Source organism: Numida meleagris, chromosome 6 (assembly GCF_002078875.1).
Source record: "Numida meleagris isolate 19003 breed g44 Domestic line chromosome 6, NumMel1.0, whole genome shotgun sequence".
Taxonomy (NCBI): Eukaryota; Metazoa; Chordata; class Aves; order Galliformes; family Numididae; genus Numida; species Numida meleagris.
The window spans coordinates 18,355,394-18,372,335 of record NC_034414.1 but is presented as its reverse complement, the minus strand read 5'-3'; the positions used below and the strand labels follow the sequence as shown (position 1 = coordinate 18,372,335).

Sequence of the window (16,942 nt, the reverse complement as noted above, 5' to 3'; positions counted from 1 at the left end):
AAGACAACCTTGCTGTTGCAGCACAATAATATTAGGCCTCATACCAGTCTGAAGACCATGGAGAACGTTGCTAATCTTGGCTGGATATTCCTACCACACACACGCTGTATTGTGTGGATTTGGTGACTTAGATCTGTTCAGGTCAATGAAAGATGGACTGAATGTTCAGCATTTTCCTAGCAATGACATTGTCATAGCATCTAAGAAACAGTGGGTCACATAGCTGGTGCACTTTTACAAATGCAGTATGTAGGCTCTTGTTCATTGCTTGTGGAAATGCATAGTTAATGGTGGTGACTATGTTGAAGAATAGTATTTTGTAGCTGAGAATTTGCTCTATCATACTGTGTTATTGTAGTGTTTGTATCTGTTATGGTTTCCATGAAAATAAATAGGAGGCATTACTTTCAGAGCAACCCACGCAAACGTGTGCAGAATCCTGTGGCTTTCTATTTCTCCTACAGAATTTTTCTTTATTTCCTAATGTATATACAGGGTTGGATTGAAAAATAAGAGGGGAAAGAACAGAAACCGGATGTAATGTACATCCTTATGCTGAGGACATCTTTACATGTCTTTTTATGCACCGATTATTTCCTTTACATAATGATACTACCTGTAGAATACAAATTTAATGCCATAGGCAGGAATGCAGATCTGTAACTTTGAAAATGTCATAATTTATGTGCCAATGTATACGTTCATGATTGTGTTATTGAAAATAATTAGATTCAATATGACTCCTGCTTGGAAAGAGAAACATATTCCATGGAATATTTGAATTTGGTTACGGACAGCCTTCTGAATGCAGAAGCAATTTGTTTCAATTTCCAATCATGCAAAACAACTCACTAAGCATTTGTATGAGCTTAGTGATTGGCAACGATGATATTTTTCTTTTAAAATGGTTTAAATAACTGTTTCAAGCTTGACTTTTCGTTAACTGCTATTATCTTCCATTTTGAACAGATTCAGTATGCTTCAGTGACTTGGAGCTCCTCTTTCTCTTATGCTAAATTTACATAACTTTACCGTGATTTCAGTTAAGCATACTGTTTTCTTCCAAACAAGATTATTTATCAAAATTAAGTTTCTGTTATGTTTTCCATTCCATATACAATGGTTTGGCAATTTGCTTTAAGAACCTAGGCTTCACAGAAGAAATTTGTTTTAATATTTTATGAATAATCTGATTTTAATATCATGTTATTAATGTCAGAATTTCAGTGAGAATTGATCTTTGTATACAGTCTCTTAGAGAAGATCATTTGTTGTCAAATTACGGATGAGGCTTGATAAAGGGATAGTCTTTGAAGCATGCTGCTTCATAATGAGTGTAATATTTCACACTATATTTCACACTGCTCACAATATTTCTCACTGTTGCTGTTACTCTGTTTATATCTCAATCTCATAGGCTGGTGTTCCGGTGTCTATGCTGACAGCCTTCCCTTTGGAGTTCTCAACTATATCTCAAGCTATATCTTTTTGCAGTCAAGGTTTTGTCATACTATGGAAAATACCTTCTGAGTAAATGCTTCTTGAATATTTAACTAGATCTCCTTAGGGATCCCAAGACAGTTGAAACTAGTTGAACTTGTTCTGATGTTCCACCTCTATTTTAATGAGATGATGTTAGGAAACAATTTTCCTTTTTTCTTTCATTGCCAGATGTCCTGTTCTTTGACAAAAATATGTTTTGCAGTCCTGAGGACTGCTGATTCAGTGGGATGCCTGGTTTTGTCTAGTTTACTGGTTTCCATGTTTCTCTCTAGTAACACATAATAGTCCTAAAGAACATGTATATTATTTCTTGCAGTAATTTTCTTTTAAAGTATATACGGGAAATTGTTTTTGTTATCTGGCTTTTTGTGTTTTCAGGAATAGTTGAAAATGTAAATAATTTCATAACATAATAATATGCAACAGTTTATAGATAGCACTCACTGAAGAGTGTCAACTTTTAATTTCTCCAATTTAACCAGTTAGACATAAGGTTTTATTTTCCACCCTACCTCCATCTTTTAAATACAAATAAATAAGCCCGTTAGGGAATAAGCTTATTGGTGTAACTTCTGCGCAGCACTTCTTTCTGCTTATTCCCTGCTACTCAAGCAGACACCTTCCATTTGGATAGTCTCCTCCAGTCTGCCTGGGGCAGTGTATTTTACATGCACTGCATAGGCCGGGAATCATGCTGATGTACAGCAAGACTGTTTCTCAGGGAATCTCTAAATGGTTAAGAATTTTTCTCTTAACTTTTTGTGTGTCCTGATAAATTCATGATCAGATTTTAAAGTCAAAAACTATTTCCTGCATCATCTTCTACATAATGTTGCTGAAGTAATTGTTCAGTCAATTATGGTACTGTCTTAACTCAGAAAAGCTCGCAAAAGAGCGTCTGTAATTGGATGCAATCCATGTTGAATGAAAGCTAAACAAGATTTAATAGATTGAAGAGGCAAGAAGAGATGACAATCTTATGATTGCATTATTTATATAAGTGTAAGGGTATTTATATTTTGCTTTTACTTATATATTTCTAGTAACTCCAGTAGATTAGGACTTCAATACACTAGCCTGCCTAGTGGGACTTCAGTACACCCCCAACTATCATTGTAGCTGTTTCTTTTTCAGAAACAAGGAAACTGACATTTAACTGGCCTTATTTCCTTCTAATGTGTTCTCTTATTTAAAAAAAAATACTACTTGATAAGTTTTCTTTCTCTATATACAATTGTCTGTATTACAGCATTTCCTGTTTGGTAAACTGGCTCTTACATCTCTTTGGAATATCATAGAACCATCAGAGTTGGAAGGGACCTTTAACGGTCATCTAGTCCAACTTCCTTGCAATGAACAGGGATATCCACAGCTAGATCAGGTTGCTCAGAGCCTGGTACAGCCCATCTGCAATAGTGAAATTAAACATGAACTCTGTGGTGCGTTTTCACTTTTAAATATACCTTGTCAAATCTATATTTTAACACAAATCATTTATTTATCCTGAAGAAGTTATTTGTTGCTGCTAAAGAAGACCCTTCCAAGTGCAGACTGTCATCTTGCTGATTTGTCCTTTGAGTCTCTTTCTTTTTTATTTTTTTCTAATGTAACATCCAGCCACAAGTACTTTCAGCATTTCTGGGAGTGCAGGCACTGTCTTGGCCTCAGGGAGAGGTCAAGCAGACTGAAATTAATGTTTTTTATGTCTATGTGTCCTATTCCTGCAGATAAGAGCCTCCACAGCCCCCATCCCACCAAAGCGTGTTATATGTCATGCATTACACTCTGATGCCAGCTCGCTGTCTCTCACTGCCTTCAAAAGGAAATCCAGTCCCTCCTGTTTCTCCACATAGCAGTTGTCCAGATTTCTGGGGTCATATGATGTAAGAAATCAAAAGAGGCTGTGAGTCCATAGAATTTTTTGTGTTAGTTTGAATTTATCTTTTGAGGGTTTAGCTTTTTATTTCGGGTCAGAGCATGGCTTATCTTGCCAGATTCATTAACACTCTTGAGAGTGCCAGGTGCTAAAGAGCTCTATTTTTGCTGTGCATATCAAGTGTGTCTAGTTTCTTGTGGCCTATTTTTACGTATTTCTTCTTCTATGACTAGGAAAACCTATGACAGAGAACAAGTGATTGAGAATAGCCAGAGAAAATGGCTATGATATTATTATGGGAAAATAAAGGGGAGGATATATTTGTGAAATTCTGTTTCTGAGAGGCTATGGAATTAAAGTTGAAGAAAATGATGCGCATGGAAACAAAATAAAAAGCAGAATATTACATTTTCATAGCTTCATTTAAGGAGAGGATTGACTGCTTCAAAATAGTTCTCTGAAAAGGTTTTTGGTCTTTGAATAAAGATTCTACAACACTAGCAGCTTAAAAATTTTCTCAGTTATTCATCATCAGTATTCCAGGGTGTGTTCTTTATTTATCTTTCAGCGTTAAGCAATTATCTGTACAAAGGGAGGAGATATTTTCCCAGGAGGAGGAGCCATACATACAGCAGACCTGTATCTTAAAAATGCACTAAGGGCTAGGTGGTATGGAACTGATAGGGAGGAAAGGTGATGCTCTGCTCTTTTGAGCGTAAGCCACCAGCTAGCACAGGAAATCTGATACAATCTGGTTACACAGGGCAAGGGCTGGAATTCTGCTCTGCAGTAGTTTATATACATTTGATATTCATGGGATGAAAACCAGCTGAGAACCACTTGCGATGACCTGGTGTGTAGTAGCGTGGCAACTGACATTCCCTAACAGCTCTGAATGAGTTCCTCGGACTAAGCTAATCAGACCATTTTAGTATTTTCTGGAGACCCCTTGGACTTCTGGACACTCATTTCGTCCCCTCAGCTCTCTCTGGATGATGCATACTGAATACTGTGGTTGAGCATTGGGAACTGAGCACCTAAGACAGTGCTCCCTATGCACCTTAGTGTTGTATTTGCTTTTTTTTCCTTCTAACACCTCACCTTTAGGTATTTCTATGTCATTTGAATGTAAGCAGGAGCTGTGACATTGCTTACACTCAAAGGCTAAGAGCTTTGTGTTCAGCCATGTTTAACACCAGAGAATTTCCAAGCAAGCACATTAGGCTAGCTTAGCTTAGTGCTGTACTATCGTAGAGATACGATAATGGTCTGTCTTGAGAAAGGGTTAGAATGAAGTTCACTGTAAGCTTTTTGGAATCGGGAATGTACCTTCTTTGTTACCCATCCCAAAAGAGAGTAAGGCTGAATTTCAGCTCTACATAGGGTGATCTTCTGCACCTTTTCAGAATCTGGTTGATACAGAGCTAAAACTCTGCTTACATTTATCATGGGAGATAACCATCAGAAAATGGGAGAAAATTCTGATAGTGTTGTATGAAATACTTGAGCCTGAATGTCATGAGTGCTGTTGTATCTTACATGCTGTTGTGTTGTGGATACTGGCCGAGGTTGCCCTGTTTTATAATAACATTGTCTGCTAGCAATGAATTGATAGTTTGACCCTTCTCCAAGAGAAGATTACATTAGGAGAAATAAGGAATTACAATCGCTTGTAAAATATGTTGTTGGTCTTAGATTGGAGGCATGGACTTCTATGTGTTAGAAGTCCTGTGACATATGTTTTGGAGCTAGGAATTAAAAATAGCTAAGGACATCCCAGAAGTCTGGTGATATTCTTCCTTTATAATCTATACTTAGGACAGAGTGTTTTTTTTTTCTTTTGACCCATTAGCTTAACAGAGTATATTCAGACATCTTAGTAAGCAATAGATGCACTATCTTACCTGTGAAGTTAACCAAAAGAGGCAGCAAAATGTAAGAACTAATCTAACACTATTTATTTCAACGAAATAAAAGCAAACCTACATCAGCTGAATTACTAATACGGAAAGTATTTTGGACGTAATAGCACAGAACTCTATTTTTCTCCTTGTCATAACTAACATGGTATGTGGTAATCATTCTTCTTCAAGCCAACCGAAATGAGTTGAAAAAGACAATGAAATAATAAGGTTTTAAAATGCATGTTTTGAGATTCAGTTATATATCTCTTTGTAAATGTTACAGAATGAGGCTGGTGTTATTCTGAAGATGTCCATCATTTATTCAGCAAAATAAAAAGAGTGTAAGAAAAAGCTCTTTCTTTGCTTGAGAACCTCAAAACAGAAAACATTGAAAGAATCTGACTCTTTAAACAATCTAAAATTCATTCACATTGAAACAAATTTCAATAATTCAGTTGATGTAATTTTTATTAAATCACTCTTCTTGACCTCTGGGTATGTTTCAAGTCCAAAATCCACTGAAATCACTTTTTTTGTTTTACTAGCTTGGTTGTGTGCTATGGTAGTACATGCATTTTTCTTACTCTTGTTGGAAGGTGAAGGGTTTATCTTTACCTTATTTATGGCTAAAAGCTGAAGTTTGGGCCAGTTTACCTCCAAAGCTGGTGGAGGTTTCTCTACACATGCTTGTGAGAGAGATTTATTTATTAAGTGAGAGAAGATCTAGTGAAGTCAAAATTCCAGTGGGTTAACTCTGCTTTTGATCTTTCTGTGGAGTACTGGTGTTATATTAGAAAGTACACTTCAAAAGGGACTTCTTGGCAAACATGAATTACTCCATGGAGCGTGATTTTTCATCTATCTGAACATTTACAGTGGAGTACTTAATAGAAATTTTTTTATTATATCCTGGCAATAAATACAATCAGAGCTTAACGTACTGTTTTGTTTTTTTTCCCATTAACTTCATTTTCCTATTAACAAAAAAAAAAGGTATGGGATTATTAAAAAAAACCAGCAAAATAAATCTAAGGATTCCCCCCTTTGAAGGCTATGCTTCTCCACTGTGCAGAACTGCAGCCCAGAAGGATGGAGGAAGGCCTGTTATTGCGAAGGCTGGGGCTGAGCAGCGGTGCTGAGCGCAGGGTGCCTGCATGGGGGATGTGTAGGTTGCCATGACGGCAGCTCCCTGCTCCAAATGCTGCGACACTGCATCCCCAGAACGGCAGCGACCACTTGCCTGCAGCAGAGACCTGCGATTTTCTGTGTCCTGGGTGCTGCCCTTTTTGTGAAGCTGTTTGTGTTTCTGTTTTCCAAACATGGCTGCTTCTAAATAATTCTCAGTAGGAGTTTATTCTGTGCCAGCTGATGAGGGAAAATTTCATGTGTCTAAACTCTGTTACGCAAGTAACAGATCGTGTTCTGCATTAAAGAAGTGTAAATCTTGATGAAATCCACATAATTTATTAGGGATTTAGTGTAGTGCCTTATCTTAGGGTGTGTTTGAGCTTCTGCTTTGAGAAGAAAAAAGACAAAATCTACTAAGTCTGTTGCTGGCAGCAAGTGGACTACAGCCCATGCAATCTAAAGAATATCTATGTTCTTTGCAGATTAAAAAAAAAATCTGATTTTCTTTGAGTTTACATCTTTAGTCTAGGTGGAAAAAAAATTAAGTTAGAAGTAAAGGGTTGTTCAAAACCAAAGATTTCCCATTTTGTTACATATAGCTTTTGGTAATAGCATGTTCTTGATAAATGAAGGTAAAACTGTAGTGTACTTCTGATATCCAAATGATCCAGATGTTTTTACCGATACAGTGCTATGTCCAGATTAAAATCTAAAATTATTTGATTAATACTAGGTTCATGTATGGTAGCAGTTACGCTGGTTACTGAAAAAGTAAGTTAAAATGACATAAGCTTTGAATATAGCTTTTATAGATTACACCAGCATATGGCTGACACACTGTTACCATCCTTATAACAACAGGCTCTAATTTTAGAATGTCCTTTACTGGTTACAGATAAACTGTTTTTTCTTTTTTTTTTTTTTCATTTTGAGAAAAGTAAAGTTTTTTTTTTTTTTTAATAATCATGCTCAAGTCCATTGAGCTTTGTGGTAGCTCAAAAGAAATAGGGAAACAGTGAGTCATTAAAATAGATGCTGTAGAAGATTAGATTCTTTATTCTGGTTGAATTGCTTCCAAGCGCTAAGGAAAAGTCAAACCAGTATCATATTGTGTTAAAGAAGTCTCAGAATTTTGGCAAGATTTTACTGCTGGATTTTTTCTCTCTCTCTTGGTAAATACTCCTAAAATTTGACTTTGGGAATAACAAAGTAATTCATGCTACATGAGAGGTACCAATAAAGGACTGTATAAATAGGATGTATTGATACTGGGAGGTGCTGCTGCACTATCACTGACCATCAGCGAACATCAGTGTTAAAGTAAGGTGTGTCTGTGAAGTCCTGCACAAGTCCTTGTCACCCAAGATCTGTTTTTGCTAAGTTACAGTGAGCAGAGCTACTTTGAAGGGTGAAATGTTCAAGTCCAGAATTTGTTTTATAGGATGTCAGGCTAGCACACAGTCATTGGAGTTATTGCAAAAAACAAACAAACAGTACGCTCTGTGACTTACCTTCCTTATACAGATTTGTAGATGTAGGCTACAAGAAGTAGGTTTTAGTCATGACACTTCACACATATAGTCTTTGACCATTTTTGTTTTGTGATAGAGCCATTACATCTATATGTATCTCATGAGAGCTATGTAGCTTTTATGAGATATATATATAAAATGACGCTGTCTTTTTTCAAAAAGCTTTCATACTTCTGTGTAAAATAACATTTTATAGGTTGCTTACACCTCATGTGGCAAGATATGAACAGATATTTAAAAGAAAAAGAATCCAGATCAGTTAGTTAAACCATTTTTACTGTTGGTTAAAGAATATTTTCTGCGAAATTGCACATATTTTTATTGCATAAAACTGACCATGCTCAGCTGAGAGTTACATGTATAAAATAAAGCCATTAGGGTCTATTTTTTGTTTTCCCGTAGAGGAAAATCAGTGCAAAAAGCACTGACCCAAAAGAAGCTTGAAACAAAAATCCGTTCTCTATGTTTCCATATACTTAAGATTTTATCTTTTAAGGCATACAGATTTGGGCTAAGGTCGCTATAGTTTGCACATGAAGAGAGGTGTCAGTTCTGAAGCATTTGGCAAAATATTTGGGTGTACATTTCATCCCTCTTTTTTTTCTAGAATGCTACTGTTTTGTGTTCTAGAATAGGAACAGAAGCACCGGAGATCTGAATTATTCAGTCTAAATGAATAATCAATTAAGGATTTGAGTATATGTCTACAGTGTGCTAATTTTGGGTGATTTCATACTTATGGGTTACTTACAGCAAATAAGTGTCTCCATACATTCTGTAGAAAATTTGATATAACTTTATATTGAAAACATCATGCGTAAAGTATTCAGGATCCTGAGAACTGGAGGTTAACATTGTTTGAGGATGTGTTTGTGCTTGGTCTTCCTAGGGAGATGTAGAGAGAGAGATCTCTGTCCAGAAATCAAGAAGGCACTGTGAGAGTAAAGGTTCAGTTTAGATTTATGTGAACAATAAGAGTTTATTGATAATTTCCATAAAGTGACAGCCTTGCTCTTTTCTCTCTGACTTTGGCTCCTATTTCCCTTTACTAAATGATGTCTCTATGGATGGCTACTCACTGAGTTGGTGCTACTTTATACGTGTAGATGTCACACTCCAGCAGACTGAAAGGAATTATGACTGAAGTAAAGGGAAATGAGTTGGTAGTGTAACGTTTTATGTTAGTAGTGTTTCTAACCATGTCAAAGATGATGTGACTTAAGATACTACCCAATATCTTACTGAAAAATTATTTCAGCTTGAATTCCAGGTGGGTGTTGTTATTAGTCTTATTTCCTCTTTTTTTCTCTCTTCGGCAAAATAATACTTTTCTCATGTTATATGGAATATTTACCAATTTGGATTTTTTTTATCTTAGACTTTCTGGCAGTCAAATATATAGCTGAAAGGATTGCAAAGGTATATGACTTTAATGAATTTTTTTGCCACCCAGAGTAAGGCATATTTGATTTTTATTCGTTGTTTGACACTTTAAAATTTTGCACTTACGACAAGAATGCTTTCTTTCATAATTTGGCATTCTGAAATTTCATGAGATCAAAGCTCATGTTGCAAACAGAATTTTTGAGTTCAACTGATTGTCGATATAAATAAGTAGATGATTAAAGCTAGAATTTTTTTAACATGAAAATGTCTTGACTGAAAAATAAACATCAATTTCCATTTAACTGAAAAATCTTTCACTATGTGTCTCTGGGGAAAAACTGGAAAAAATACAAGCAGTATGTTGATTTAAACAACGAAGCATTAAAACTATTAAATTCTGATAAAGAACATTAATGCACAGGGCCTGCAATGTCCTGAATATGCATCGATGATAAGAAATTCAGATTCATGGAAGTACTTCGCAATATAAAGTTTATGTAAATGTCACTGAAAATTTGTCCAAGGTGATTTGTATAAAATTGCAGAAATTATACATGCCTCTGCTGTTCACATTAAGTAGTTAGAGCTTCTTAGCAGACCCTTAATTTCTCACTGAGATGTAAAAACGAGTGATTTCTGATCTTACTGTTTACTACTGTATTCTTCTAAACAGACAAAATAATTGTTACGGATCACAATTTAAGATAAATCCCATTGGAGCTTCCTATTGAAAATAAAGATGGTAACAGCAATAACTTCTACCTTCACTGAAAAAGAGTTTTATAGAACTTCAAATCTGTTTTTATGCTTGTCTGCTGTATTGCCAGTCAGATCAAGAATGAAATAAACTACGAATTATAGTCAGTGCCAAAGCAAACAAAGGCTTTTAAAAATAGAAGTCAGTTTTTCTCTGTTATGTGCCAAAGAATCCGCCTCTATGGATAGGAGGAAAGACTCCGCTTGACCACAAATGAAACATGGCCATGGGTCTGTGCTTTTGCTGTCATTCCAGAAGTGGCTGATTGGCAGGTTAAGCTACACCAGGCACCCACAGCCAGGAGTGGGGCTGCTAGGATCTGGGTGGCTCCTGCAAGCTTCAGCTTCCGTTGTGGAGGAGTTGGGAGTTCAGAGAAGGCTGTGAATGATCCACATTCTTAACTGCTTTCCCTTGATTTACATTTGATTCTGAACTGCTTAACCACTAGTGGATTATTTCAATTTTCCTGGTGAATAATGCATAAGGGTATATAAGTGGATGTTCCCTGGCTGAGTGGGCTGCAGATGAAAAGTGTCAGCTCCTTTGCAGCATTAATGTGTGATTTTTTTCTCAGGTTAAAGCTGTAGAGAACCTAGATACAGGTTTTTTTTTTTTTTTTTTTTGACAACTCCTACAAATGCCAAAATATTGGCAATGTTTGCTTTTTCTCTTCTTTCTCATTTGAATACCTGTTATTACAGTGAAAAAAGTCAGTTGCCAATTTTCCATTATGAATTTGTTTTCCTCAGGACTCCCCTTCAAAATTTCAGTCCTACATAGTTGTACCTGGTGCTTAAGCTTTCTGAAAACTGTCAGGAATGAGAAAGTCTTTGTTTCTCTGCCACTAAGGTTAATTTGTTTTACTGGCTCAGACAAATTTGATCTGCTTCCTTCTTGCACCTCCTTATTCTTCAGTATGTTCTCTCAATGAATTACTGAGGTATTTATGTTACCAGCAACCCAAAGGCACAGATACATGTGATTTTTTGCATGTATGTGCAATATTTCACACAGCTAGATCTCAATACAATTAATTCTATAGTAATTGATGCAACACTTAATGTCACCCATGGTGCACTTGTAGGAAAATATCTACAAATTTTCCCTTATCAGTTGGATGTCTTAACGTACACTTGTGTCAGTTCCTGTAGTAGACAGAAAAGATCAGAACTTGGGTAGTGTCTAACAGTTTTATATTCTAGAATGTCAGAAAATTAAAGCACAGCCATTGTTCTTGTATGCTTGTGATTAGGCTTAAATTTTCAGTGCATCTATTCATGATCATAACTAGATCTCTAAAATGTCAAAACTCTGGAATTTACACTGTAGGCCATTCTAAACCAAATGTTTAATCAAAATAGTCAAATGTGTAATTTGAAGGCTTCCAAGGAGGTATGTGATGTATCAATTATTTTGGAAAACTATGTTTGATATGATTCCTGTGTGAGACAGGTTAGAAAAAGCTTCCTAAAGTGTGAGATCACGCTGCTGAAACATACAGGCCTATAAAATACAACTCTTCAAAACTTCCCAAATATCAATTGAATGTAGGCATCCAGACATGATAAGCACATTGTAAAGTGTAAAATTTCAAGCTAAACTTAGCCTGATTGAAAGGACTGAAAACCTGTGAAATTTGTAGTTATTATATAGTAAACATGATGGAGTTGCGCACCACGTTTTAAGAGCAGCTCTGGTTTAATAATGACGACAACAGAACTCTGTAAGTACTCTAAAACAATCCTGAGTATTTTGTAAACTTTTTATAGTATTTGATGTAGAAATACTGAAATTTGCAGTGAAAGATTTGGCAAAAATGCACATTATTCTTTACTAGTGTCAGATGATATAAGTTCTCAAAATGTAATCGAAGAATAATAGGGAGGCAAAAGAGAAGAAATGTAAGAAGATGAGATTTAAGTTTGAAGTAATTGCAAAACACGCTAAAATTCATATATGAAATCTTTGTGATGGGAGAGCTGTGATTCCAAGACCAAGGGGTCTGAGATGGTGGGGTGGTGGCAGTGTCTTGTCCACCACTGTGGAAAGTGGTCCCTGCCTTTCACATGTGGAACTCAAAACATTGCAGGTGAAGCAGGTTTCCTCCTTGTTCCAATCTTCTATATTCTGTATCACCATCCTCTGCTGTCCTTAATTATTTTCAACACTCTTCATTACCTTCTGTTACCTCATTTATCATTACATCATTTTCATCACCTCGTATCATGTGCAAAGTGACAGGTACAGAGAAGTGGAAGAAATGAGAACTCAGTTCCACATCTCTAACTGTTTATTTTGCCCATTCTTTGATTTCCAAATCATGTTGTAGGGACTTCACTTACATATTCTTCTGCTTTCTAATTTTTCCTCTTAAAATCTAATTCTGACACCTAACTTTTTGATGTTGCCTTCATTCCTTCCCCTTCTGAAAGGATCCTGCTTCTCATATCCAAGTAGAAGTCCACGGAATCTGTTGCTATCAGGTAAGGGTTAAACCACAGTAATTTTTCTGTTTGAGAATAATGGTAGAAAGATCTGATTTTTTTTTTTTTTTTTTTTTTGCTTTTAATCCCAATGAAAGAAAGTTAACAAAGGACAGAGGTATTTTTGGAGCTTAGCTGCACCACCAGGAAAGATTTCACAAATCACCATTCTGTTATCTTGAGCCTGTTAATGGTGGTGGTAGATGGGTGGATTTGAACGAGTATTTGTAAGCAATACTGAACATTCATATTTTCAAGGAAAAGTAATGCAAATTCTGCCTGATCTCAAAGGTTTGTTGCAAATGGCCTTTCAGCAAGAAATCTGTATATAGGAGTACACTCTATGTAGTCCTGTCTACCTTTATTCCTTGAAAAGTCAGTAAACGTGCAGCAGAAAAAGGGCAGCATTTCATTTGCAAATTTCTGCTTAAAAATTAGATGTTACATGGAATAGACCAAATTATCATATAATAAACTAGTATGTCAGAACAATATGGCTCTTGGAAGAGGTACTACTAGGCAGTAAGATCATTTTAAACCTCATAACTGCATATTAAATTGTACACTGGAAGAAATAGAGCAGGCCTCTTTGCATAATTCTCTGTTTATCTGTCTCCCATCCACTGTAGAGTGTCATCCATTTAATTTTGATGCATGGTGGGTTTTTTTGTGTGAAAACCTTAAAGAAAATTGTTTGATTTTAATATTTTTGATGGGTAATAAATAGGATACTAAATATGTGTAAATATTTCCGTAAATATAGATATGTTTGTGTTGTTGTTTTATGTTTGTTTTTGTTTGTTTGTTTTTCTTACAGGTTTCTTTTAAGGAAATGTTAATAGCTTTATCTATACTGATATTTTACTTTTTTTTAGTATACTGATGTTTTAATGTGGTTTGCAATTCAGTTGTTGATAGGAAGTCTCCAGATTTCACCAGACACTGTTGGCTGGACCCTTTTCAATATATTAAAAGAATAGCTGCTTAATTCAAAGCCACTGAAAATTGGGCATAAAGGTCTTAATGTCCTAATTTTGGAATCTGAGGCAATGGCCTTGATGTGACATGGAGTTTTGTGAGGTGTCTGGATGACTCATGCATAGTTCCAAAAACTCTACAAAGCAGGGGACTCGTTCTTCAAGATATGAACTTAAACTTACCAGATTTATTAATGTAACATTTTAATCAGAAGCAATTTAAACAACCAAAGGCTACATAAAGTTTTCTTCTAGATTGTCTACAGCATATTTGTCTGTGGACACACATACACGCAGCTGAGTATATGCATATCCAGTTTTTTTTTTATAGTGAAGTGAGTAACAGAAGCTATTTTAATATAAGAATGTTATCATTATTTTGAAATGAAATGCTTTAAATATTTTTGCAAACAAAATTATCTCAGGTTTCTCAGTGCCCTTACTATTATTAGAAGTATAAGTTGATTGTTATCTTTGGCAAATTTTGACTGTACTTTTCTGTCATTTATCTCATTGTTTATCTGCGTTTTGGTAATGGACATGACTAATAGTTTGACACTGGATCAAGGAATGATATTCAGAATTTAAATACGTGTTGCAACAATAAAAAAAAGCCACAGTCACAGTTTCCAAAATAAATCATGTATGTAGCCTTTTTACTGTAGTAGAATTTGTCTTCTGTGTTATGAAGAAAACTTGAAGATAAGTCAATCAAAGTCTTGGTGAGAGGCCTACAATTGGAATACATTTAATTATGATACTTTATTGTTGTTTTGTCTCAAAGGAGAAAAAAAGTACTCAGTGAATAGTTGCACATCACTATAAGAAGTAGTTTGGATGTAGATTAGCATTTATGAAAACTGCCCCTCACTGGTAATATTGATGTAGTTGATAGCTTGGAGTTTGACTGAACTGCGTTGACCAAGTTAGAGCTGTTTAGAAATTTCATTTATTTTGGAGGAGAGTTCAGTATCAGGGAAGTAAAAACTTTTATGAAAATATTTGATGATGCTCTGTAGTAGAAACACAGAATCGTTCGGGTTGGAAGGGATAATTAAAGGCCATCTAGTCCGACTCCCCTGCAATGAACAGGGACACCTCCAGCTGTATCAGGTTACTCAGATCCTTGTCCAGCCTGATCTTGAATGTCTCCAAGGATAGGGCATCCACCACCTCTCTGGGCAACCTGTTCCAGTGCCTCTCCATCTTTATTGTGAAGAACTTATTCCTTATATCTAGTCTAAATCTGCTTTCCTTTAGATTGAAACTATTTTCCCTTCTCCTATCACAACAGACCCTGTTATAGAATCAGTCTCCTTACGTACAACCCCACTTTAGACTCTGAAAGGCCTCTCTCAGGCCTCCCCAGAGCCTTCTCTTCTACAGGCTGAACACCCCCAGCTCTCAACCTGGCCTCCCAGGGGAGGTGTTCCATCCCTTGGATCATTTGTATTCTTTTTGAGGCCCTCCTCTGAACTGTACTCTGTAGTGCCTGCTACACTCTTTGTCCAATGCGATAAATTCTTATCTGTCTCCAGAAACTTGATGGTTCATCTCCAATCTCTTATCATCATTTGCTCATTGTTCCCCTTCAGACTCTATTCTGCAGTCAGATATCCTTTCATACGTATATTATGTTAGTTTAGTCGAAGTGATGATGTGCTGTGCTATAACATTAATGTTCTAAGACTTCCCCTGAGCCTTAGCTACAATATAGGAGGTTTTCAATGCAATTACATTAGGTTCTGTTATTCTTGATTTAAAGCTATAATGTAGGAACTTCAGAGGGTTTTTTTCAATTATTTTTTATTTTTATTCAAACTGTGGTATAACTTGGATTACAGGTTGTCAGAATCAACCTGTGCTACGTTTTCTTCCATGGTTACAGCCTTTGTAATGAAATGTATAGAGGTACCATGTTCTGTTTTTATTAGAAGTTGGAAATTATCTTGAGAACTGCTCAGTTTTATGACATTTTTTGTTCTTGTCAGAATCTGCCATGACCATTGCTTAACAAGAAATTAACACCTCATAGGTTCTTAATTCTGCTCTGTCTTTACCTGATAAAATGTTCATAAATACACAGTATGGGGTGATCATCTTACATCTATGAAAGGGACACTGAGAGTTGATCTAGTTCTTAAACCTATGAATGTGCAGCTGAAGAGAAACTTATACAAAGTATTTTTTAAGAAGGATAGTTTTGAAAAGAAAATGCCCCACTAGGTTGTAAAACTGATGAGCAACAACTACCAGACCTGCTTCCTCGAATTCATGTCTCCTCAGTATTTTTGGGCTCATTCTGACTCACTGTCGAGCTACTCCCTAGGCCCAGCAAGCTCCCTAGGCAGTGGCTCTTACATCCACCTTTCTCAGTCCAGGAGGCATAGCTAGAGCAAAAGTGTGCCTGAGCTGTGCCCATCATCCAGGCATCCCTGCATGATGGTAGGAAAAGCCCATTAGGGAAATCTGGGTCAACGAGTGCTGCTGTGATGCAGCCCCAAAACCAAGGAGCTCAAAACTTGCCTAAAGTTGATTTTGTGCAGTTCTTTTCAATGTAGCTCTCAGGACAAAATTCTTAATAAATTAAATAAGAAAGATGAGCCTTTCAGAAGCTAAGGAAGGCATGGTTTCATAACTAATCATTTGAGCAATTTGGAACACTAGATAATCACCAATCATATTCAGTTATTGAAAGCAAATGACAACTTTCCAGTAACAGCTTCAAAGCTGTTTGCTGCCTTCTGTATTTTCAGAGGCTTTTCACTACGTAGGAGGGTTACATCAGGACACATCTTTTGATATCATCTGACATTATGCAGTGCACCCATCACATTGCATCATCATTGAAATAAACACTGTTCCAGTCATGTCTTTTCCTTCCATTAAAGCTTAATAACAAAAAAATGAAATTGCACTTGAGACCAAATGAATTCCTACTAGTTTTCTTCCTATATTTGGTTTCAAATGCTAGATTGAGTTGGAAAAAAACTATCTTTGCTGAAATCAGCAGTCCTAATGAGCAGTTATGAAGGTTCAAAGATTCACCCTTTATAACTTCTAGATGTTTCATTTTTCAAAATTTAGCTGGAGAAGTCAGATGCGCTGAAGATCTGGTATAGTACAGCAGCTAGGTGAATGTTATTTTTCCAGCTTACTCTCCTCCTGCAGCATTTTGTGGGAGCATTTTCAACCTGTGTAGCTTTTTGTGTCTCAACTATTTCCACATCCTCCTAGGAGATTTATTTTTCACAATTCCAATGCCCTTCATTGTCAAAATATATATTGGTAGCATACTGATGCAATGAAAAGACATGATTGGGGTTGCTAAATTAAATAAAAAAGAAAAAAAATATTACAGTCCTTCTTTCTTGATTGTCCTTTCATGCTTGAATA

General features: G+C 36.1%; 1 protein-coding gene across 11 annotated transcripts in view; it reads left to right on the top strand.

Annotated features, from left to right (window-relative positions):
- The window catches only part of SHANK2 (SH3 and multiple ankyrin repeat domains 2), a 344,725-nt gene that overhangs the window by 94,175 nt on the left and 233,608 nt on the right, over nucleotides 1-16,942 (top strand). For 10 of the 11 annotated variants that reach the window (XM_021402182.1, XM_021402180.1, XM_021402178.1 and 7 more), the window contains one exon: nucleotides 12,519-12,569. The exons of the other annotated variant lie outside the window; for it this stretch is intronic. In XM_021402182.1, coding sequence (XP_021257857.1) covers nucleotides 12,519-12,569 — 51 coding nt within the window. The remainder of the gene's footprint in view (nucleotides 1-12,518; nucleotides 12,570-16,942) is intronic. 11 annotated transcript variants of the gene reach the window in all.